Source organism: Seriola lalandi, unplaced genomic scaffold, assembly GCF_002814215.2.
Source record: "Seriola lalandi dorsalis isolate HSWRI2012SDOR001 ecotype SW California unplaced genomic scaffold, Sedor1 jcf7180002054588, whole genome shotgun sequence".
NCBI lineage: Eukaryota > Metazoa > Chordata > Actinopteri > Carangiformes > Carangidae > Seriola > Seriola lalandi.
Genome location: NW_019525141.1, coordinates 1,306,120 through 1,332,543, shown reverse-complemented (window position 1 = coordinate 1,332,543; position 26,424 = coordinate 1,306,120). Strand labels below are relative to the sequence as shown.

The following is a 26,424-nucleotide window of genomic DNA, read 5'->3' as shown; positions in this document are numbered from 1 at the left end:
GACGGTAGAGCAGTTCACTCTGAGCTTCAAAACCGCTCTTCAGAAACCTGCAGGTGACATCATGAAAGCTACGTCCATCTTCATTTACAGTCTATGGTTGGAACGTCAACATGTTGGGGGGGTTTGATCCCAACTGACTTTAAAATATCAGTTTTACTGATACTGCTTTATTTGAGGAAAACTCTACCTCTGCCACCTCTGTGTGTTAATTGTGTGTGTGTGTGAGCAGTATTCATATTGCTCTGCTATGCACAGCACTGGAGTGGGAAGAGCAAGTCAGTGTGTGCACCATTAAACCCATCACCTGCAGCAAAACACACAGAGTCATTAGGACCGGCCTTATGTAACAGTGGATTAACCCACATAGGCCTGGAAAAGCCAGTTATTATGGGCTGCAGCACACGACAGCTCAGCTGAGGGAGATATCTTTCATGCACTGACAGTGTCGGTCACTCACACAGACTCAGAGAAAACTGCTGTCCTGCTGCTGAATGTTTGTTTTAGTGGCCAAAGATTTCTGTTCTCCATCATTGGAAGATACAGTGAGAGTGAGGGACTCATTGTCTGTGTGTGCGGACACATGTTAACACATCAAGTCAGTTTTGTTCTCTCTTTACCCAGCAGAGAGAGAGTGAATGAGCACAGAGACAAAACTTAACCTCCTCTGCCCTGTAGGCTGCTTGACTGTGGACACCAATGACTTGGAATGATGAGGAAACATGCAGGATAGAAAGACTGTTCAAGATCATCACTACACAAATATCTTATAATAGTATTAAACTATGAAAGTATTTTTGGTGCAAAACAACTGAGCACCTGTGACTGGAATTAGTAGTTGTATAAAATAATCACAGGTGTGTATCAGTAAATGTGAGGTCACAGAGAAAAGATGCTCTTGGAGTTGCACATGATTTTTTTTCTCTCCCACAAACACAACACAACTGTTACACCTTCTCTAATTCTTGAGTGCAGGTGCACAAATCCTGTTTTACAAATCACAAATTTAGAAACTCATACGCTCACATCTTTGCTACAGTTGCTGCAGACAATGTGCTGCAAAACACATTCAAACACCCGGAAATAATAAAGTGAAGCCTGCAAATCAGAATGTGAATTCATGCAATGACAGTTGCACATCTGTAAAATATTTACTCACAAATACTTTTTTTTCTTTGATATTTTTTATCGCACAATCACGAGTCAATAACTACAACTGAACTTGAATCTTCCGCTACGAGTCTCAAATGGCAAGTTCTGCACGCTCTGACTTTTGCACCAAATGTCTGTGAAATGTGGAGCAAAAGGGATTTGTACCTGTGGCACCTCAAGCCACGCCCACCTCTTACGTAGAGGCTGCCGGATCAGCGTCACCGGCATGTTGGTTGGACCAGGCAACTTGGCATAATGTTCAGAGGACTGAACTGCACTACATGTAGTTTTACATTTCACTATCATCACTCTGATATTTATTTTTATCATATTATCTCAGTTGTTTTGCACCAAAAATACTGTCAATACCGTCAATACCGTCTGTAATTTCTGCCTCAATCAAAACAATAACAAAAGATGGCGTTGGTGACGTCATAGGGAAACAGCTAGCATGGCTTTCCACTGTCTGAAGGGACTTCAAGAGATTTCAGTGAAGGTGAACTGTGGAAGTCAAGATGATGTTCCAAGAAGAAAGCATTCACTCATACTAGAGTTACCGCCTTGCGGTTATATGCCTCTGCCACTCAGACTGGTTTCAGATTACATCCCTGTTTATCCAGAGTCATGTAAAATATGAACCAGTATGAAGTTTTGTCATAATTTCTGTTCTTCTGTTCTCGAGATATTGCATTCACAAGGCCAGAATCATGTTTTGTGAGGTCACCGTGACCTTAACCTTTGAACACCAAAATCTAATCAGTTGATCCTTGATTCCAAGTGCACATTTAATGCCAAATTTGGTGTTACTGAGATAGGGCATCAAAAGCACAAAGTATTGTGTTTGCTGTGATACAAAACAGGAAAAGAGAAAATCCACATGCCAGAGGAGCGGGAAGAATGACTCAAATGTTTAACTGATGATCAGAGTAGTTGTTGATTATTTTCTGTCGATTGACTAATCAATCAAGGGCCTTACTCCAGGGGTCACACTTCACCACCTAATTGTCTTTGAACAGCAGGTCAGCACCTACTACGTCTGGTATGATGAGGTCCACTGACATTTGATTTACTTTTTTTAATTTGTCATTGGATTGTTTAAAGCTCCATATTTTCCTCCTCTCCTGTGTTTCATTTGAACTGTTAATCTATAAGAAGATATATTTGTGGGTTTTAAGAACCAGTGTAGTTTTAGATTTCCTTTCTCAGGCTTCTCTCGAAAGCTCTAGTAACAACAGGTCGATGAGCCAATCAAAAGAGATGCCAAGATGGTGACGGTGGAGCAGCTCACTCTGAGCTTCAAAACCACTAAGAAACCTTTTGGTGATGTAACGGAGGCTACATCCATCTTTATTTACAGTCTTTGGTTTGGACAATTTCCAGGCCTAGTATTTTTGGGAGCCATTCTTTTAAGGAGGCGATGGCGTTTTTTTCCCCTTCACACCTTCTGGGAAGGTTCAGTTTTTGGTCCAGTAAGGCTTGAATTTTTACAAACCTTCTTTCCATTTCTTCTTGAAACCATGGTGGTGGGGTGTTGGTGCTAGCCTCTGGTGAGCTAGTGTTAGCCGGGGGCGATGCCGGTGGCTTTTTGCATTTGTTGTCCTTTATTGCTGCTTTATGGTTTTTTGAAAGCATTTGCAGTTGAACAGTTTTAATCTACAAAATAAATAGCGGGAGTCATTTCCTTTAAGCTCTTCAGAGAATGAATAAAAGAAAAAGTTGTTGTTCAGCAGCTGGTGTCACTGCGGTTCAGATATCAACCTTTGTTCTAGTGGAGTAAAAAGACTTTTCAGGACACAAAGTAATGGATAAAGGACCTTTTGTTGGCAGATGAGGGCAAGAGGGTTTACTACAGACATGGCCGACAGAAAAAAAAGACTTTGTAAACATACACCATAGATTTCAAGACTTGTGTCTTTGAGGTGCAGCATCGTAAACACAGCATCATTGTTTTTCACTGACTGTAGTCCTTAACATACCCGGGGACCCGATCAGACCAGGACATCATATGGACAGGAAGACCGAGAGGAATCTGCCGCAGCTGAACAGGAAGTCAAATGACTCAAAGAGGAACTAAACTTGCCTGAGAAACATTCAGCTGAGAGAGAAATGTGGAGGAGTGTTTAAATTTGGAAATTGAAATGTCTTGAGTCAGATTTTAGTGTAGCGTGTTTAGAGTAAGAATAGTACATTTAATACAAAGACATGAGATGAACACACTGCTGTACTGTGTGTTCATTTTCCTTGTTGGTTTCCAGTGAAGACACAGGTTCTTAAACATCTTACAGACACAGGGAGTAGGGCTGTCACAACACTGCATTACCATTAGCTTAGTTTACTGATAGGTCAATAGGGCACGCAATCGGTCAAGCTGATAGAGCGCTCTCTGCCGGATCACTGGGCAAGCGACTTCAAATGATGCACTAACAGAAACTGCAGACCTCATTTCGAACAGGTCATTACAACTCAAATATGAACTTTTCAGCCCATGTTAGAACGAAAATGAATGAATGTTCAAATTTCAAATAATGAGTGACAGGGAGTAAAAGGAGTTCATCCATGCTGAGAGAGAAAAACAGGATGAGGTGAGACAGAAGTCCTTTCAGATTCAAACCACTGCTGGAGGTGAGGCTCCTCATGCAATTGCTTTTTACCAAAATGTATGGATAGACATGCAGCTGCAACACCAGCAGCGGTGTTCATATACCTGCCTGTGTACTTCATGTGCAGCTGGAGAAAGTCATATCCACTAGGAGACAGATCAGAGGCAAAGATAGTATCTGTCCACCAACCTGAACCAACATACATGTTGTTTGTCCCGTAGGAGTGTACCAGTGGTGAGTTTACTGTTCCTTTCATGTCACTGTAACATGATAAATGTGCAGCTTAAATTGTGGAACGGTCACGGTTTGGTTAAGTTTAGGCACAAGAACTGCTTAGTTAGGTTTGGGAAAAGGTTGTGGTTTGAGTTAAAATATATATTTCATTAAGATTAGAGGTTACCTTTGTCGTCATGGTTACAATAATAAATACACCGTTAAGGTTGTGGAAAAGTCAAGGATAAAGGGAACATCACTGACTGTCGATTTGAAACAAGAAATGAACAGCAGTCTCCAATATTATCATCAGATCTGAGCTGATGACAGACAGACTGATATTGGTAGATATCAGCTGATCAAATATGAAGGACACATGAGATAATTTGGAAGCTAGTGAGTCCAAGTTTGTCCTTCAGAGATCAATGACGAGTTTATTTTTCAACTGGAAAATGTCTGTAAAAATCAAACTTACAGGATCTTATCAAAATGTCGACATAAGTGTTTAGATTAAATATTAATTAAGGTGAAACATGACAGACACGTGTGGCAGTTGTGGAACACAGGAAGATGTGGGGAGAGCTAATTAAGAAGTCCGTAATGTTTGCAGTAAACCTGATTGTATCCAAAACTGATGAATTTAGGTCTGGTCTCTCTATATATATAAACCTATACTATAAGAAGGCTGTCGATATTAAGACGTAATCCTCTGCATGCTTACATTAATTAAGCATATCTTTAGTCATATCATGGTTTTACTTGCTTGCAGGTTCCTCACACTGACTGGCACACATGTTCTTATCTTCTTTATGTTACTAATTGTAAAGTGAGTTACAGAGGAAGGGTCAGTCCTACCGTTGTACGTCACTCTGGGTTTGGTTAAACACAAAACCAGGTGAAGATCCATCTCATCCGAGGACACAAACTTGGAGCAGACAGGGCACTTGAAGCCTGGAAGAAAAAAGAAAACACGACACAGTTAATGAGAGAATTAGATCATCTATGGAGAAAATATCACATGTCTAATCACTCATAGTGTTTTCTTTCTCTCTCTTCAGTACCATTGTTTTCCCTGTGATCACTTGTTAGTTTAACCAGATGTGTTAACAAGAATCCTGCACAACAGATCCTGCAATTATCCCCAGCACACCAGTCACTACCAGTGAAAGAAACATCAGCCTGACGCTTGGTATTCACAACAGTGTATTTGTAACCAGCCTGAGTCCAACCATACCATGATGACCGGCCCATCTGCACCACAGGATCCTGCACTGACTCAGCTCCACCTGCCGTGGATCACAGTATTCAAGGTCCTGGCTGTCAGTTTGAGTTCTGCTCATGTGTCTATTGAGAAACTTTGTGAAATCACTCTACAAACTGTTTCCTGCCACTAACCTGTCTGTGTCTTAGATTTCTGCCTCAACCTCTCCTTCACCTTCAGCATCTGTTGAAAGCCCTCCACCAGCTCCCAGCTAATCTCTTATCATGGACGATCTGGCCTCAGTCCCTTAGTACTGTAATTTATTACAAATGTTTATTCTAATGTAATCCAGTAGAACACCTCTGCCACATGTTCTATCTTTACAAAGCTTTTATTGACGTTGTCAGTGATTTTTCTTCTCCTGTATCTTTATTACTGAGGTCACAGTTTGTCAGTTGGTGATGTTGAACTGGACTGCATTATACTGAGTCTAATGTCCCGCCTCCGTGGCTTATTTTTCAAATCAGACTTTCGATGGCATATAAGGTTCTAAATGGACTTGCTCCTTCATACCTGTCTAAGCTGCTTTAACCTTATACTCCATCTCATACTCTCCGTTCCCAGAGTTTAGGGTTCCTGTCTGTCTGCTGGCTGCAGAGCCTTTTCCTATCGGGCCCCTCTGCTCTGGAGCAACCTCCCTACTGATATCAGACAGTCTGACTCCGTTCAGACTTTCAAATCTAAACTGAAAACATATTTTGATGCCTTAACCTTCAGTTAGCCTCTTATTCTTTTACAAACTCAGGCTTTGTACCTGTTGCCATCCTACCACCGGCGGGTGGGCCTCAGTCTCAATAAATCAGTAAACTCAGTACAGTATAGTCCAGGCTGTCCTGCAGACGAGACGACTGTAAACTTTCTGAAAATCCCTGCATCACTCGAACATTTTTTTCCCATAAACACGAGAGCCCAGGCTGTGTGCCTCTCTCTCTCCCTTCTCCTTCTCTATCTCCTTCCTGTTACTCTCCACAGGTCCTCCCGCCTCCAGAGCTGTAGAGTCTGGATCTGCAACTGCAAACCACCTACTGCCCCATGATCCTGTTTAACACCTGCTGCTGAACCTGCAAACATTTACTAGAATAAATAATGATAATCATTACTGTTATTAGCTTTCATTATTACTTTTATCAGTAGGAGCAATACAGTTGCCATTACATTACTATCGCTGTTGCCAGCGCTACTATCACTATTATTAATATTGCTATCATTGCATGTTCTCGTTCTTTTCCTCTGCACTCTCTCTTGCTCTCTCTCTTTCTTTCCTCTCTTTCTCTCTCTCTCTCTCTCTCTCTCTCACTGTATCTCTCCCAACCCAACCAGTCCAGGCAGATGGCCGCCCACCCTGAGTCCGGTTCTGCTCGAGGTTTCTGCCTCTTAAAAGGAAGTTTTTCCTTGCCACTGTTGCCATAGCGCCTGCTCTTGTTGGGAATTGTTGGGTCTCTGTAAATAATATTATAAAGAGAAGGTCTAGACCTGCTTTATTTGGAAAGTGCTTTGAGATAACTTCTGTTGGCGCTGTACAAATAGAAATTGACTTGACTTGACAAATTAGAAAGTAAATAGAATGATTGAGAGCCACATTAACTATTATGACTGAACAGATCGCGTAACTCAAACAATAAAAATCCCCCTTTTCTTGTTGTATTGAAGAAGTGCTAAATATGGAATACCAGAGGGAAACTGTGCAGTGAACAGGAGTGACATGCTGCTGCCTGGCTATAGAACGAATCACTACTGCATTGTATCACTTAGCGACAGTGTATATAAGCATATTTATTTATTTATTTCATAGATAATAATAAAAATGTTCCCATTCCTGTTACAATTATGTTGTCACAGTCTTAGTCTCAGGAGCCAATCCTGCAGCTTCCACTGACATCACACTGCCCTTTGTCACAGATAAGCAACCCTCATCCATCATCTGTGAGCATAACAGTCCTGCAGCAGGGGGCAGAATGTCACATATCATGGCAGGTGACATCAGACAGAGGAGTGTAAATGTGTGTGGAGCTTTCTAAAATGGTGAGATATGTCCACATGCTGTGACACTGATGGAATAAATAGATTAGCGCAGCCAGAAGCAGGCTGCTTGTCTGACCTATTTTAGAGAATCACACCACACACACATGCACACACACACACACAGATCTCCTGGCCATCTGCTGACGGTCAGGAACATGTAGTCTAAGGTGTATTTATGTGAAAGAGACACGAGGGTGAATTCTAGCTCTGCACGACTCCACAAGTCATTCTGCAAAAAAAGCCAAAGCTGAGCTGTGTCTGTGGAGCTGTGATGACTCATCCAGTCAACTGTACGGGATGCTCTCTGCAGGAAATTAAATTGCTGTGTGTGTCCTCATGAATGTCTGATGTCTTACCTGCTCTTGGCAGCATAAAAACGTCTGGCCTCTCAAAGTGTATTTCTTCTATAATCACTCACACAAACTGGACTATGTAAACATAAATTACAGAAGTGTTATTAATAACCCTGGAGCAATGTATCTTTCACTTTCCTGTTGTTTGTACTGCCTGACAGCAAACTGCTGCAGTGGGAGGATTCATATCTACAGAATTAAAGTAAACAGATAGTGAATTGAGACAACTGAGAAACATCTGCTGCCTCAAGGTACACATTCCCAAACAACACAGAAGAAAGGTGGAAAATAAATTGTACTACAGTTTTCTCACCATTCAAACGAAACAAAACAAAAAACAAACATGGGAATAAAACTTGCTCGGAGAGAAAAGTGCAGCCTTTCTGACTATTTTTGGTTTCATGACTTCTGTTGTTTGAGGATGTTGTCTGGATCACTGGCTTATGAAATTCTTTCAAAGCCCAACAACTAACATTACAGATATGTTTTCAAGTGGCTGTTGTTAGGCCTTGGTACTCAACTTCATATGCGGGCACCATTATGTTGAGGCATCAGTTGTCTAATAAATTAAGAAAATATTAATATTAAATATTAACTTTAAGTCCTCAGGGGCACCAGCCTGCAACAGGAAAGGATAGCCAATGTTGGTACAAAAAATTAACTCTGATTAATAATTCATAATAACTAATAAATACTAATAACTATAACCAAAATTACCATATCAACTTTAAGTAAAGTTTGAAGGATCAAAGTTCTACTGAGTAGAGGTTGATCAATATTCACACCTGTGTGACATTAAACACACCAGTAGTTATACTTAAAGACATTTATTTACAGTGTAACAAAAAGTAAAAACACACAATGTCTAATCTTAAGTATATACGGTCTGAACAAGGAAGACTACAAACAAGATGGCGGCAAACAAAGAAACTACTCAAAATGGCCAGTGAAACCACATGGTGTGTGGGGGAGGGAGACAGTAAGTCTGTTTGTCTAGTTCATGTAGTCTAAAGGTGGCAAGTTAAAAGGAGAAGGTTGGTTGCATGCAGGTTCTAATACCAAGTACCAAAGTCAAGCAAGCATTAGAACCATCAAGAAGTGGATACAATAACCAACATGTACATGTGCATTAACAAAGGTTAAGAATTCTGCTGCTTAGCTGTGCTATGCTAGGTGAGGTTAGGCCCAGTCAGTCAACACTACCCAGTCCTTGGAACAAAAGAGAGAGGTGCTTTTCAGTATTGTTGTAAAGTCCAGCGGGTTGGGTGGCGCTCTGGTGGATTGAAGTCCTGTCTGGCTGTGTGGTCTCAGTGTTGCTGAAGGAGGTCGCTGGTTTCTACTTTGTTCTTCTTACAGAGTTAGCTGCTGTAAGCAGAATTGCAAGAGTGCTATTGTCTCAGGTAGCAGTGCTGACATGGGCTTGTTGCTCCTTGAGAGGGTTAGAGAGAAGAGGGAGAAGAAGAGAGGGAGAAGAGGAGAGAGAACAAAGAAGGGGGATGGTTTTGTTGTCTGGGGGTGACATGTCACACAGTGACCAACACTCACTGGTCAGTAAGCTCCCTGGGGGAGGGTTGTCTCCAGGTGTGAAAGTGAGGAATTGTGGGGAAATGAGTTCTTTTGTTTGTAGAACAAAAGAGCACTTGGTCTCCACCATCTTGAATGAGTTTAGTAACTGTAAACAAGGTTCATTTCTTAAATTTAATTGAACTTAAGAGAATTGTAATATCATTGCACATTGAACATTGCTCTCTGCAGCTACCCTGTTGCGGTGGAGAAGCTTGTGGACCTGACAGCTGGGCTGATGGGAGGTTGGATTGGTCTATGATGACAGACATGGCCCTCCAGGTTAAGGACTTAGCCTCGACCCTGTACTACAACCATGCATCATCTGCTCTGTGGCAACTTGTGCACTGTCCACAACAATTGATTACATTACATCCAGATACTTTTATGCAAAGTGAATTACAATAACAGCATTCGAGCAAGAGCTGGATTTCATCCAAAACAGGGAGTGTATTCCTTTCAAATACATGAATACAAGCAAATGCAGTTCTGAAGTAAAACTGCATAGATATCTATAATTGTATTTTGAAGTCTTGAGACACAAGTAGGTGCTAGTGAGGTTTGTTGACAGGCAGTCTGAAAGGGAGGGTTCTTAGCCTGCAGTGGAACATGGGCACTTTACTGTCTTGACTTTAGCAGGGAGTTCACACCACTATTGTGAAGCCAGAAAAGAGAAGAGTCTAGACGGAGGTGAGTGACAACAGGGTCCTCTGAGAGATGGGAGAGGTAAACATCCACATGGCACAGTTAAATGTCCAAAAGCAAGGCAGAGGAGAGGAACTTTTGGTCTGGGGTTTAGGGTTTGACCATGGCTCGGAGTTAGAAAAGAGCAGTTTGTTTCACTGCCCTGTAGGCCAGCACCAGGTTTTTGAACTGGATGAAGCAGTGACAGGGAGTCAGTGTAGTGAGAGGAGGAAAACCTGTGAAGGCTGAATACCAGCCGGGTAACAGTATTAGCTGCAGAGGTCCGATGGCAGATACAGGGGCTCCAGCAAGGAGGAATATGCTGAAGTCCAGGTGGGAGATGACAGCGCCTGGAGGAGCATGATGGCCACCTCCCTGGTGAAGGTGGGGCAAATCTTCCTCATGTTGTAAAGAAGGAATCAACAAGAGCAGGCAACTGCTGTAATGTTTGCCAAGGACGACAGTTCGTCATCCAAAGTTACTTGTTCATCTAATTTTTAAAAATGCATTGGGTAATTGTTTGCTGATGTGTTTTTGAAGGCATTGGATGAGGAAGTGACAGGGTTTGGTGCACCACAGACCAAAGAGCCAATCATCACCAGGCTGAGACTTGTATTTTCTGTACTAGACATACCTGGCCTGGCATCAGTCACAAGCCACTAAAGAAGTTTATTGTATGGACATGCAGAGTTATTGACAATATTCCCACCATCAAACTATCAAATTGATAGGAAACAGAGACAAATGACCCTTTTCTCACAAACAGACCATGCTTTTAGCACATGCCAGAGGGATGCACAACCAGATCATGCTCAAAGGGTCAGCTCCAGAGGATCAACCAATGGACACCAGGCAAACTGGAGAACATAGGAAAAATCTCTAGTTTGTAACAATAAGACTCTGTCTAACGATATTTGATTGTTTCTTATGTAGGACAAGTAACAACAAAAGGACTGATCATCACTAAGGTATGAACCCAGGCCATGCATGAATACACACACACATACACACATGCACACACACACCAACCTCCCTTCCTTTGTCTTTCTATAGATAAATGTCATAAACTACAACCCACATTCCAATCATAGGTAGTGACCAGCAGAACACTCTTCATAGACAGATCAGATATGTCTGTGTCTATATGTCTATATGTCTATATGATTAAATATCTAACTGTTCTGTAACTTATGAGATGTTTCTATGTAAAAGGTTAATTTCCAAACTTCTATCTTATAGAATGTTTGAAATGTAACATGTAGACTTTAAGACAAGGTCAAAGAACTGCTGTGTAATCATTAACATTTATAGACTATTGGCTTTAGGAAATGTTTATTATGTTGTTTGATCTGTTAACCACTTTGAAGGTGGCATGAAGATGTTTTCTGAAGTTGTTTGTGTTTTGTCCTTTTTTTATGCGTCTTCTTAAGTTGCAGTGCGATGAGCTCTCAGAGCCGCCGTATGATAATGTGTAAATTCAGCTTTTACAGGTGAAGTATTTGTGTCATGTTTGATGCCGCAGTGATCTACTGAACTCCATCTGCCATAGTTTGGATTCCAAACACCAACTTATTCATCTGACACTAACTGACCCAGGATACTGTGGAGGGAGGACATCACTCAGCTGCCCTGAGAGTGAATGGGAATCCCCAAAAAGAGAAAGGAGGAGCTGGAGTAAGTAGTGGGGGAAAGGACTCTGCCCTCCCCAAACAAGACAGCGTGAAAATATAAAGTACACTGTATATTGACACTTAATTACCAGCTGGATTTGGGAAATACAAACAGGACCGAGGCTTACTAAATATCTTCATGCAGGCTGCAGCCCACTATAAATGAAACATAGGCTTACGTATTTTTATTTTGCTAATCATGTACGTATTCAATACCTTTTTTTAGTATAATCAACATACAGACAGAAACACACAGTGCTTCAAGTATTCTGTCAAAGAAAAATGAGGTCCAAAATATTAGAAACACAAAAGAATGAAGAAGTTCATGTGAATGAAAGACGTATTTCTTGTGAGGGTGTTAAAGCATTTGTCTAACCTGGCTTACACAATATGATGCACATTTGGTAAGAGATGCACAAAATGTAACACTGAGATCATGCATGTGCTCATTTATTGTGCTAGTATGTGTTATTGTCTATATTTGCATCAATCTGCCTAAATGTAAATATTGCACATAAAAAATGTGGATGTATGTGGAATAAAAGCCAAGAGGAGATCACAATAAATCTATCTAAAGCTCAAAGCTCATTTCTTTTCTCTGCGCTGGCAAAGACCAATGTGACGCCTCAAGTTCTCCCGAATGAGCGGAGAGCCAGGAAACCGCTTTAAAACCTTACAATCTGTTCAACAGAACCCTTCACAGTTTCCACTATGGGCCTTATCACTGCAGATCTGCTGCTTGGAGAGCAGCCCATGGTAAAGTGTTCATTATCTGCTGTAGTTAACTCAGCTCCCCTGAAACCCCTGAATCAGCACATCCTGGACTCCGTGCTATGGAATGAGATTATGAATCATCATTTTATCGATCAGTTCACCGATCACTGACTGGCCTGGCTGCACACCAACCCCCTGAGCTCAGGGTATCACACACTGACGCAAAGACCTAAGCTTAAGTACGAACACAAGCAGTCAGAATCATTTTTTCTTCTACAAAGGCAGGAAGATTCTCAGGTTGAAAACTGGCTAAGAGAAAGACATCAATCATGACCGATCCAATCACCTCCTCTCTTTCTCTGTCTGCAGTTCTCTTCTGACAGTTTAGGGAAGGAGGACAGAATTCAGGCTCTTTGCTACAGATGAATCCAAGTTTATTGTCTATTGTCCAAGTTTATGTCCATTAATATTTTTAGTTACATACAACTACCTCCACTGGCTACCCAATTATGCTGCCTTCAGAGAGACTTCTGGGTCTGCTCCTTCTATTGTGAACTCAATCATTCAGCCTTATGCTGCTTCTCAGCCACTGTGCTCCTCCAAGGAATGCGGTCTGACATCAACATCCCTGCACATTAGCATTAGCCGCGTTTCCATCGCTGTTTTGCACAATGTAGAAGCAATTTTCTTAGAAAAGTCGACAAAACAGATTGTGAGTGTTCTGTGTTTCCATTGAGTGATGTTATGTGAATAAAGCTGGGATTTCTCCTCTCACTGTATCATTCCAATTAAACGTGACGACAGATTCCCGGCGGTCTGCCTCTCAGTTGGAACAGGCTTGAATGTGAAAAATTTGATTCTATTTCAAGTTTGATAAATTTTGCTTTGGTGAATTGTCTGAAAAAACACCTCATGTGAACAGATCTTTTTTTTTTTTAATATTTGAGAGTTTTATCAAAATGTACATGTGTCCATTTCTCATTTTTAAGTTTGCAACTTCAAACTGCACATGAAGCAGATTAATGGAAACACACCTAATCTCCAGACTGTTCTGGTCTGCGGTTCCGAAGTCTTTCAGAGCAGGAGCGTCTCTCTATATCTTCAAGTCATTTCCTCTCCTAACACCTCTCACACCCTTTCACTGACCTCCTTCACTTACTGAATTGATGTAGTACTTAGTTCTTACACCAAGGTCTCCTGCTGCACTGAAGCTTCAGTAATGTTCCTCACCTGTGACTCGCTTTGGATCAAAGCGATAAATGAATAAATGTACATGTGATGTAAATGTAGTTAGTTCCAATGAAATATTATTTTGTGTACTTTATAATGTCATTTTTTTCAATTCTATGCACCATCAGTTAAAAATCCCCTCCCATGAAATCCAGTGTTTAACCATGTTAACGTCCATATGATGTTTTTATATAATACAGACATATGATGAGTGAAAGAATCACCAACACAAATCAACCTAAGATATTAAGTTGCCTTGACTGTTTGGTCGCACGGACAGATTCACTTTTCACAGTTTTAAGAGTCACTTCTTCATTTGATGTGAAGATAAAGAACCTCTAGCTGCAGCTGCTGAAGCCATTCTGTACCAGAGTCGGTACAAAAACATCACGTGAGGCTACACTCCATCACTAACCTTAGGAGAAAGAAATGACCATGACTTCATTTAACATGTACTGAAGACGCAGTCGGTTTCCAGGACCAGGTGCCTCTTGTTTTTGCACCGGCCATCTTCCACGTTCACGGTCGGCTGTATCAAGATTGAAATGAACATGAGAATTTGTGTTCCTCTACACCAGCTTCAGGTCTGCTGACACTGTTTCTAATGGTTGTAGTCAGTTAGCGATGCAGCAAAACTAGTAACACTAGGAAATGATTTAAAAGTCTGTTGCACCTCATCAAACAACTACTCATCAAAGCCTTATTAGAAACAATAACACGTCCACATGTATGCAACTAAATAAGTGGACATAAAAGCATGAACAAAAGGCTGCAATATGTGCCCAAATAACAATGGCAGCTTTGTACTTAGAAGAAATACCGAATGGCAAAATACAGTATATGATATTTAGAGGCCACGCAGATTTTTTGGGCCCGTGATGATGACCGACTTATCAACCGTTTAAGATTTCCTTGATCAGTCCTCTGGGAACCGTGCTGAGTTGGGTCCGGCATCGCCTGTTCCCTTACCAGTGCTGACCACACTGCGGCCAAAGGGGCAGGCAGAGCAGTTAGGACTGTGCCAGGCGTCCTTGAGCTAAACTAATGCGTAATATTGGAAAAGATTTGGATAGTGTCACATTACTCTCGCATTACTTCATTCATCTGTCTATTTAAAACAATGCATGGTGGACATAAATAGTGTGTGAAATTAACACAACACTACTATAGACATTTTTACTTATTTCAATCAAGAGAACATGCATAAAGTTCAAGAAAAATAATTCTGGTGCGGGACATGTCATGACCCCACACTCACCCTCCTACTCTGTTTTCACCCAGAGGATAAAGTGCAAAATAAATCCTTTTTTTCTGGACTCTTTTTCTTCTCCTCCTCCTCGTAGAGGGTAGAGTGTGCTATTCGTGCATGTGCGCTCAATTCATGTTAATTCGGATGTGCACAGAAGATGTGCGTGGAATCGTGCAGTGTTTCATGCATCTGAATTTTTTGGTGCATACGCCTCTTTCCGGTTACATGCGTACGCCACGTCTCAGTATGAATTCTATGCAAGGCTTTGTACATGAGACCCCAGGACACTATTGAATTAACTTGAAATCAACAAAACTTACATATCTGCACTAAGCTAAGAAGAAAAGATCAGTTGATTCCTGTACTTATACCCCAATAGTTCAGATGGTAAATACGAGCAGCAAAGTGGGAACATCAGCTTCTAGCTAAAGCTCAGACAACATGGCGGCAAAGAATCAATTCAGCAAAGACCTGCACATTATTATAGTTTGTATTTGGTGTTACTTGTTAATGAACCACTATAAATATGTAACACGGCAAAAGAAGCTCAGGGTCCTGGGGCTCAGGGGATCTAATGTGACGACAAGGTTAGAAGTGGGGGTAACCATGGTTACCAGGAATGAGCATGAACGCTCAAAAATCGGCGCCCCCCTCTTGTACTGAAAGAAACACATGGACGACATCAATGTGACCCAGGACTGTTTTAGTTTTCCTGCACTTTAAGACTCATTGCATCATGTGAAAGATTGTATGGGCTTCATGGGGATTTCCACTGTTTTCACTTCCACATTTGCGGTCAGTAACAGTGACAGTAAAGGTTCCACCAGGTGGTTTGTTCTGTTAATCATCTGCCATCAGACACTCAGCAGATGGGCAAGACTTCAGAGGAACAGCATGGGGGTGGGGTGAGTGGGTGACTTTGTGTTCACAGCTTGTTCTGTTGCCCCGGGTGAAAAAAGTACTGTTAAGAGAGATAATAAACACTCATTGTGCACCCAATTTTTTTGTGGCTTCATTTTTACGCAACAAAACTAATTATTCTGGTTTGTCAGAGATGCACTGTACTCTACTAGGGATGTCAGCATACCAGAAATTTGGTAGCTGGTACCAACACCAATGAAACTCCACAAGCTTCCATACAACATTCCATAGACACGTGGTGTGAAAACATTAATTTGAAAGGTCAGTCTTACGTTCTGACCGTAGCCTGCTAACCCAGCTCATGTTATGAGCCGTCGCTATGTGAACAAACAAGTTAACGTTAGCCTTTGTGAACGTTGTGTGTGGAGCGCCGCTACAAAAGATGTCAGATACCACAGTTGTTATGGGCGACAGTCTTTGTGTTAGATTTTGTTGTTTTGTTTGCGGTGCTGTTATTTCTGTTTAGTAGGTCTTTTTGACGTCACCCGCTCATCAAGGGGGATCCCGCCTCGGCCTACTCTGCGCAGCCTTGGTCTATGTTGCTTCTTTAGACATCTGCAGGTTGTAAAAACAGCTCGCGAACAATTACAGTAACATTTCAGGACATGGACATGTTGTTAATATGAAGCTTAGCGAAAGTTAAGTCAGGAAGCCTATGTCTTTGTGCACACCTTCTAAATCACAAGCACCGTTTCCCGCTATCTATAAGCTCCGCCAGCTCATTCTCGTCTTCATCCAATCACAACTCGACATGCTGGCCTTTAGCCAATCACGTGTAAGCTGTCAAACTTTAAAAGTGTCTCTCCCTCTGCTGTCATTCAGCTGTCATTTCAGCACTGTGAACATTTTGTGACCCTCCTCCGCCCCCTCACCACCATGACCGTGGATGCCTGACCCTCTCCAATTAACCATCCGATCAGAAGTTTCTTAACGATTGTTACACCTTGCATTTACTCTGTAGATGGTAGTCTAGTTAGTAAATTTCTTTATCTACACGCAGTTGTGTTCTTGTCAAGTAGAGACTGGAGATCCATTGAATCGAGAAGTCACGGCTTCTTTTCGTGAAAACGACAGAAAGCTCATGTCAGGTCACCGCAGCTCCTTCCTGCAGTATTTAAAGTTGAATATTAGCAATTAAGAGTTCGGTCACATATACATATACTACTATATACTAACAGTGAACCTTCAGGACCAAAATCTATTTGTTTCAATAGGATTGTTGGAGGCAAAGTACAGTGAACCGAGCTTTCAGGAGAATGAATTTCCCTGGGCCAAAGCCAGGAGGAAGCTGCAGACGCTAAATCGTGAGGCATCAGTGCTCGTTTTATTTATTTAATTGCCCACTCATTAATGTGTGTTGTTTTATATGTATATATGTTTAGTATTTTTACCCCCCTAAAATTTGTAATATTTGTAATCGAGGCACGAGACCACCTGTGAGGCTATAAGCTGTGGGTGAGCTGCGTTCTTAAAGTTTTTAATGTTTTTTAAAGCAACTGAAGACCAGCTCACCCTCAGTTATTTGTTGAACCTCACAGGTACTCATTTTTAAAGTATGTCACCCCTGCAGTACTTAACTTTATGGACCTAACACTAACAATGCACAACAATGTTGTGACACATTTTACCTTTAATTGCAGCTCCTGTGATTTGGATATTGCACTTGGCCGTACTGCCATTTCGATTATGTTTTGAGTAATTGGAAAGCCCTAATCTAAAGCGATGTTGGGCCTCACCTTCCCAATGACAGTAATTGTAACCTTTCAAATCAGACAGTTAGGCAGTCAAGCCAACATATTTAGGGCTGGGCATTTAACCGAAAAAATATCAACACCGACATTAAAACCCCTCTCTCCAAACTTAATCTTCATCATGTCAGTTCATTTATTTAATACTTTCTCCAATGCTGCGTTCATGACCTGTCCCCATATAAAATCACAACCTCATTTTCAGTGGCGATATGACGACACAAGCGCAAACACTAAGCCTCAGGCTACGTCCACAACACTGCATTTTAGTTTTAAAATGCATCTCTTTTGCTCCGTTTACTTCTGGCGTCCACATGACTGCAGTTTTCCAGCCACTAAAACTGAGACTTTTGGAAACACTGTCGGACCTGTCTCTGTTTGAAAACTCTGGGGCTGCACTGTAGTCTGGACCGGCAGGAACAGAGACTTTTGGAAACAATGATGCAAACACCCACCTCACCTCCTGATTGATTGTGAGCCATATTGCCCAGCCCTACAATGACTGGCCAGGTGGTTGTATGGGAGTATGCGCTAGTACCTTACAAAGGAGGAAAGAAAAGCATCAAACTCAAAGCCAATCCTCAAAACATCTCTTCAGAAACCTGTGATTTCACAGCTACTACATCAATGCAGTGAGACAGCAGCACACATCTGCTGCAGTATTCAAATGAAGGGACTCAGCAGCAGAGATTAGCAAACCAGGTTAGGTAGCCACTGGTCTCATCAGCGTAGATTTCAGCTAACCTGGACCAGCTTAGCCAAAACACCAAAACCGACTCAGCTCTGCGGTGCACGATCTCCTACACACAGACCTGTAGACGTTTCTGCAGTAAGACACACTATTGTAGTTCTCAGTAGGAGAGCGAGTGCAGGCTACACATCACTGCGTCCTTGTTCATGAATAACGATGCAACAGTAAAAACTGTCAAGTCTCCTCAGAAGCCTCTTGGCCAGCTCCAGTCTGGCAATAGTTCTCTGCAGAAAATCCATCCTCGCTCTGCAGACAGGCGACATCAGCCAGCTGCTTTGAATAATCTCAGAGAAAGAGTGTGTGCTGCTCGTTTTCACCAAAATGAAACAACACACAAAGATACACAAAGACGAAATTACCAAATGTTCTGTCTACAACACCCTTCGTGAGTCATGGGATAAGCTGATGAGAAATTTAAACTTATGTACATAAAAAGGAAAAGCAATCTTTATGTCAGTTTATATGCGACAATGTGAAATGTGTAACTTCCACCAGGGTATCTTTGGATCAGGGGTGGGCGATCTGGCCAAAAGATCATATGACAATCTTTTTTGGGTAATATCGCAATCATGATCTGAAACATCATGCTCAGATATCTTTAACTTATATTGTGTATAACGGGAATAACTACATAGAAACAGCGCTTTTTTGTTTTGAAATCATTTTTTCCCTGTTTTTTTCCAAAGTCAATGAGAATGAGAGTCAATCACGATCTCAATATTGATCAAAATAATCGCGATTAGGATTTTTGCCATAATTTAGCAGCCCTAGCCGCTAGTGACGGCGGTTCTTTTTCTGTTCAGGTGGAGAAGTGATTCATGTGCTGCAACAACAAACTCACCGAGGCTGTAGAGCAAGAACGAGGACTGCAGTCGACTTACCTTTTAAAATTAAATATATATAAATATACAAACTTTCAATTTACGTAATTGAAATGAATTGTATTGATGAATCATACGGATCACGTAATTGAATTAATAATTGGATTGTGGTGAGTGAAAAATGAAAAACAGATCAAAGATTGGTTCATGTTTTGGCAGCTATATAATTATGCTCATCTGTAAAAACATCAGCTGTTCTCTGTGCTTATTGTCTTTAGGATGGTTACAGTCAACCATGGTAACGGGGTTTGATGATCAAGTAAAGATGGCCTGTTGGTTTCTGTCTTGTTCTGCTTTTTTTTTCTACAATTCCACAACAGATTCAGTGATGACATTGTGCTTTGTTTTCACAGTTGCCAAGAAATTTGACATTCCAATCTTGGACTTAAACGGCTATGATGAATCAAAGACTGAAGTTGATGAAGAGGTGTTTGAGTTTCTTTGAAGGAAACAAGATGTTGGTGTGCTGGAGATTTATTTACCTCAAGATCCCAGTAGTAAGTTGCTTTTCAGCTTCTTTCAGCACCTCATATTCACCCGTGCAGTCCTGGCTAGCCTAACATGTTCTGAGTATGTAGATGTATCTGCTGAGTTGTTGTTTCTCATTTTGACTTTTTGAAATGATCTTTGTTTCTGTGCTCACCTCTCCCACCCCTTCTGGAACAGTGGAACAATTGATTTTTGCACTCCACTTATGATTAATAGTATAGAGGATTATATTAATGGGAAGGATAATTAAGCAAAATGGAATGACTTGGCTTTCGGTAAAAAATTGTATACAAATTTGTACTTGTATTTTCAGGATGGGACAGAGACATGTCATCCATTTTGATCCTGGTCCACCTTCTGCCACTGTGACCTCTTGGCCACAAGAGACCAGGAAAGCTCTCAGCCAGACAAGCCAGTGACCATCTTGTAAAGTTCATCAAGGTAAGGTTACACGTCAATAGAATTAGAAAAAAAGTTCTGTTCTGTCCCGATTCCTAATCTTATAAACCCGTTTTGTCAAATCATGGTTAACTCAAGTTTATCTGTAATTTAAACTGTTTGCAATCTGTGACTAATTTTAATAGCAGACTAATGAAGTTCTTGTGTCACAGACTGTCACTTTCGGTCCTCACAGGTTGGCTTTAGGTCCCTGATACCGCTTTATTAATTATTATCAATAACCATAATCTAATCATTTATAACAATCTTTTGAGATTTATAAATTATCCCTAACAACCAACCTGCTCCTGTCAGTGCACAACAATGGACAATAAATGGTAAGGTAATGATACGGCTAATTGGAACACCTGAAGAAGCTACAGTTGTTACGATAAGTGAACTGAAAGACTTCGATCAATGCAGATGAGGAACTATAAATATTCAGCCTATTTGCACCTCTACGGAGTGCTGTTGTGGGAGTTGTCTATGGCTGTGGACTTTTTCCAACATGGGGAAGAAATATCAAAATTCAGTGACGCTGTTATGGAATATCACGATGAGGGTTACGGAACTTATGGACATGAGTCTGAACCGTGTGAAGGAGCATTTGTATGGCCACCTCACAACTGAATAACAGATCTTGACAAGGACTATTTGTTCCCATTCAGGGACATTGATGAGGAGACCCTTGACGCTGGCAAACACTGTGTGGAAAACATTTGTATAGAATATGTAGAAGTTATGAGACTTTGAATTTCAGTATATTTGACCACACGGATTATAAAATGCAAGAGTTTGAAAATGATATATCGATCCAGAGAAGAACTTTTATTACAATATTAATACAAGTTGTAAGTACTACACTGATTTTCAATTCAGCAGTAATGTGAAAATGACAGGTGCTTTATTAATAATACACTTCAATAGGAGAGGTCTCCTCAGGAACCTCTATGAAATTAAGGAATCCTTGTGTAAATGCAATTAGTTCAATGTAATTGCAGTATCTGATACTTAGCTTGATAATGAGAAAGTTAATGACATGCGGCTGGAAGGATACGAGTTGTTTGCAATGAACAGGATTGACAAAAAAAGAGGGAGGAGTTGCCCTGTATGTAGGCACAGATTTAAGATGTAGTGTAGTTGAAAGTATGTCATACACGATAGAAAACTTGTGTTTAACTATAGAGATCGATCTTGATCAATCTAAAAAATATAATCATCTGCTGTGTTTACAGAACACCAGGAACCTGCCTTGACACATTGAATGAAAAATTAGCTGGTATGCTTGAAAAAGTGAAATTGCTTGAAATAGTTTGTTGTGGTTTCATTAACGATCTATTAAACCCAAATGGTCACAAATGGACAAGAGACTTTATAAATACAATGTGCAGTAACAGCCTATTCCCTGTAATCACTAAACCAAGTAGAATAACACCTGATACCACAGTTTACCACATTGGTAGATAACGGTATATAACACATTCATAAATCAAATTGAAAGCAAATTGGTAGTAGGTGGACTACTTATAAATGATATAGATGATTAGTGTTCCTTCCAGTTTTTACAATTTTTCAAAATTTCTTTAAGACAAAGAATGAAAAAAGATATAATGTCTGTAAATTGAGTCAATACAGAACATCAGAAACCATTGATGCCCTCAAGATGAAGGAAACAAAATTGAAATGAAGTTTACACACATGATGATCCTAGCAGCATCATAGCAAATGAGATTGTAGAGCCGATAAATAAGGAGGGTGTGGGAGAAGAGGACAATGCGCTGCAACAGTTGGCGTCTTTCAAGTATCGTGTTGATTGGAGCATTCCTTGACCTTAGCATCTTAAGGTGGGGGTAGATTTGCTATTTCGACATGAGCTATAGCTTAATGTGAGACTGTCCAGTTCAAGATTGTAAGATAAAAAAAAATCTGATTATCAAGATTTTATTGCTGGCGGGCCAGTATTGGCCTGGGGGCCACCAGTTGGCGACTACTGGATTAGGGGGAAATTACATACAACGTGAAGACAGGTGAGTGTAAAATTTTATGTGCACAAAAAGCCTCTATTCACGCCTATGGCTGAATCACAGGCGTGGGGACACAGGCGCCCTCTTGTGGCAACAGGAATGTCATGTTTTACACTTTAATTTACTCCTTCTAGAGGGTTAACCACACTCACCTCAAACTTGGTCAGGTAATGCCCTTGCTGATCCTTTATTGTGAAAGAGTTTTTGTCAGTGGGCTGCCAGTGGCGGTGTAGCAAATTTTGATGTTTCACCATGAAAATTCAACTCACTATAACTCCAGCATGCATTGTCCAAACTGCCTCAAACTTTATATGTTAGATATGAATCCCAGCCTGAACAAACGTACATGCCCATATTTAGTAATAGTCAAAGAGCCACCTAATATGAGTTTTCATTTAAGATCGTGGCTTTGGTGGCGTGGGGAATTTTGAAACAGGAAATGGCTTTAATTCGATTATATATTATTATTATATTATCATTATTATCATTATTATTGTTCTGCTGGAATAATTGATTTTTGAGGGCCTTAACATACTCGAAAACTACCAAAGGCCCAACCCACCTTTGAAGAAGCCCCCAAGGCAGATATGTATGTTTACATATGACTTGCTGTTTTGTATTTTTTCTGTCTCATACCTATCTTTTTTCAATTTTACTTGTGCAGTGTTTTGTGATGATGACCCGGATGGACGCCACAAGCCAAAACGCATCAGTCTTAAAAAGTTTTGTTTTCTATAAGTGTTGCTGGAGTTTTTATCTCTTTGGACTGCTCTGCATGCAAGACAGGAGCCTCTGTTCTTCTTCATGGTTCTAAGAATCTAGAGACTTTTTGTCTTTGGTCCACTAGCAAACATTTTGCACCATTTAAGTCAGTTTAACGAGGAACTATCAGACACAGAACAACCCACCGGTCAATCAAATCTCTGCATTTAAAACTTCTCAAAAAACTTTCACTTCTCTCCACAGCCAAACTTGAGCCTCTGCTCCCCTACAGTGTTGACTGAGGATGACTGGATAACCTGAGCATGAGGAGAGCTGTGACGGACCTGTTGATGCTATTGTGGTCCTTGTAATGACATCACACACAACTGACTGAGTCACATGATCAATTTCAGGACCTGAACTAAGTGACACTCAGTGATCAGATGACTTCAAACAGTCAGTGCAGCTGTCACAGTGGATCAATGAAATCAACAAGAAGACGTTCATACAAACGGACGTTTATGCTGTTTATCTTAATAATCACAATAACAAACAGTCTTTTTGAGTACAGATGTATATTGAAAAGTTGCTTTTTCAGACTCTAAGGCTTGTTTACTCAGTTGTTTACTCACTTTTGAGCAGATCAGATTTTTGTTCACTTATTTTTGATCAGATATTCCCAATTTAAACTTGGGCTGTGTTTTATTTAAGCAACATTCTTTATTAACACGTCCTCCAAACTCAACAACCATACACATCGTTTTTTTCTGATACAACCCATAGGTGTGTCTTCTGAAGTAGCGCCCCTATGTCGGAGTACCAGACCTCGATCGTTATGGTTACAATAATAAACACAAAGACTGTACTGACAGCAGCGGACCTACCTTTGTCACCATGGTTACTATAACAGTCATGGCTTGGTTAGGTTTAGTCACTAAAACTACTTGGTTAAATTTAGGAAAAGATTGTGATTTGTGTTAAAATAAATACTTACTCAACATTACATGGTCTTTGTTGTCATGGTTACAACATAAACAGCTAGTTTTACACAGGACTCGAACACCACTCTCCTGTATCATAGTCCTGTGTTTCATTGACCCAACCATCCACCACAACCTCCTCCTGTTGTGGACTTTGTCTCTCTTTATACTACATCACCACACTTCACCCTTTGTTCCTGTTATAATTACTAGCAACAAAACTCAACTATGGTTCATAATAAGCTGCCGCACAGACGACCTGTGGGCTATTACCAACTGTCCCCATCTGAAAACTGTAGAGAATAGAATAGCTCTGAGGTGGCAAATGAATAATTTGTCAATTATTTTTTTTATTAATGAACTGTTTGGTGGATAAACAGGTGAAAGTGCCTGAAACAAGTTCTCTTAGTTATGTCTTCAACAGTGTGACCAACAGTCCAACATGTTTGCCTACACAACGCCTAAACAATTAATCAACTATCAACACTTCTGTCAATGGCGTAATCAATTAATCTAAGTTTTTCCCCATTAATTATCCCTGGCTCTACAGCCTCACAGCTATGATTGAGGATGCTGAGGTCATGTCTTCAGTATGAACTCTGAGCATTTTATTCTGTTTTCAGCATCCTGAGGGGAGTTTACATTTTGCAGTTTTATAAAACTAGATATTTTACAAACTGCTTCCACCTTTTTAAAATGCAATATATTTAAATTTGACTACAGTGAATAAAAAAATCTCCTGACCAGAATTTAATTAATTCCCTGGCACTGAAGACAGGTTTTGGGAAATAAAACTGACTGACTGACAAGTTAAGTACAGTTCAGTTTTGGTGTCTGATAGAAATTTGCATTACTCCTGTAAAGGTTTTTTTTTTCCCATTTAATGACCATGACTATGGCCTAATAATATGTTTTCAAATTAGCCCCTACAGCTGTTTGAAATCAGTTGTATAACATTTGGGCCCAGATGTTTTACATAATCAATAAAAACGTTGTCATTGATTATTTGATTTGAACATGTGACATTAGTCCCCGCCCTAAAGCGCCATGTGTTGGTGTCACTCCAGTTTCAGTGAGCCGTGTCCACTCTCTTACCTCCGAACAGATTAGGAGAGAGGTGAGCTGGTAATGATCCTATCAGCAGCCGGGGACCTTCGTGCCCTCTGCCCGAGCGCTCCCTGCTCGCCGCCTCCTCGGGGCTGCTGCCACCGGACTCCGGTGAGCTGTAGGCTCCGCTGCTGTTTGGAATGTTGATGCCGGACTGGGGTCTGGTCCCACCAGAGCCCCCGGAGCCCCCGACAGACCTGGCCCTGGCACCGAGGTGCTGGCTCGTGGTGGACGTGGCTCCGGAGGCTCCGGACGCGCTGTACGCATGGTACCTCACGCCCCCGGCGTTAGTCCTGCTAACATTACTGCCGTTGCTGCTGGACGTGCTGGAGGGCAGGTCCGAGCCGGAGTAGGCTCTTGTCCGACCATTGGCAGCTGGATTAGCAGTTGGGCTGCTCTGCTTTGCCCCCATGTTAACCTCCGCTGATTCGGCTTCGAAATATTAAAGAGGCGCTCTGTGAGCCACTGCGTGACAGCGCACCAGATTTACGCCTGAGGCAGATGGCTTTACAGGACAGACGTCCGGGGAAGAACAGGAAAACAAAACAAACTCCGCGCCGCTATGATTCCATCCAGAGAAGCAGAATGCCAGTTAGGTAAAAGTTGAGGCTGACATCTGTGACAACAGCTAAATACGTGTGTAAAACTTTATTCGCCGTCACCATTGTATTCCGTCATAAATAGTTGTGGTCGTGCTGCAGGTAACGCGGTTCGTTCCTCGTCTGAGTCGCCGCTGTGGACCCGCTGAGCTCCGGCCGCTGGTCTCTCCTCAGTGTCCGCTCCGCCATGGCTCCCGGGCAGCACGAAGGAGCAAAGAGCCGGGCTCCTCACGCCTCCCTGCCTGCTGACACATTGCTTAGAAGGAGGAAGTGATGGAGTAGAAAGTCTTGCATTAATCCGTTTCATCAGCTGCCACAAGGAGACTCGATGCGTAGGCTTCCTATCAAGCTAGCTGAATTCACAAGTATTTCCGCTCAGAAGTTTCAAAATAAAGCCATTGCGGGTTTTTAAAAGAAATATTGGCAGTTTCAAGTGTTTTCAAAGCCATTATAATGCTCAGGTTTTTTTTTTTTTTTTTTTTTAACTTTTTTTACTTTTTGTTATAGAGCTTCTTTATACTTTGGTACCAAAGTACTTCAAGCTAGGTTATGTAAATGTGAGCATGCTAACACTCATACTTTCACACATTTCAATGACAAAGCTAATGTGTTATTAAGTAGTACAAGTAATTACCATGGCCACTGTTCGCATTGTAACATATGCTAACTACTAAACACAGTAAAATATTCAGAAGTTTCAGTCTGGATTAGACCAGAAAACTGGTTAATGCTTAAACTTGTTGGTGAACTCCATGGCAGACAAACTATGCAACAGCAACACTTTTTCTCAATGAGATCAGACATACACTTACCAAGCATTTTGTTAGGAACATGAGGACACCTGCTTATTCACCCAATCACGTGGCAGCATAAACTCCTGCAGAGGCTTCAGTTAATGTTCACATCAAACATCAGAAATAATGGTCTGAATGCCACTGAACCCCCACTGGCCAAAGTTTACCATCCTGTAATGTCTATTTCCAGCACTATAATGCACCATGACACAAAGCTAAAGTCAGCTCAACTGGTTTCATCAACATGACAGTGAGTTCAGTGATCTTCGGTGCCCCCCCCCC

General features: G+C 41.2%; 1 protein-coding gene across 1 annotated transcript in view; it reads right to left on the bottom strand.

The window, feature by feature from the left end:
* znrf2b (zinc and ring finger 2b) overlaps positions 1-25,720 on the bottom strand; it is a 34,326-nt gene extending 8,606 nt beyond the window's left edge. The window contains exons 1-2 of the mRNA XM_023418993.2: positions 24,738-25,720; positions 4,818-4,913 (exon numbers count right to left, since the gene is read on the bottom strand). Of these exons, the coding sequence (XP_023274761.1) occupies positions 4,818-4,913; positions 24,738-25,161 (520 nt within the window). The 5' untranslated portion in view covers positions 25,162-25,720. The remainder of the gene's footprint in view (positions 1-4,817; positions 4,914-24,737) is intronic.
* Positions 25,721-26,424: the final 704 nt, after the last annotated feature.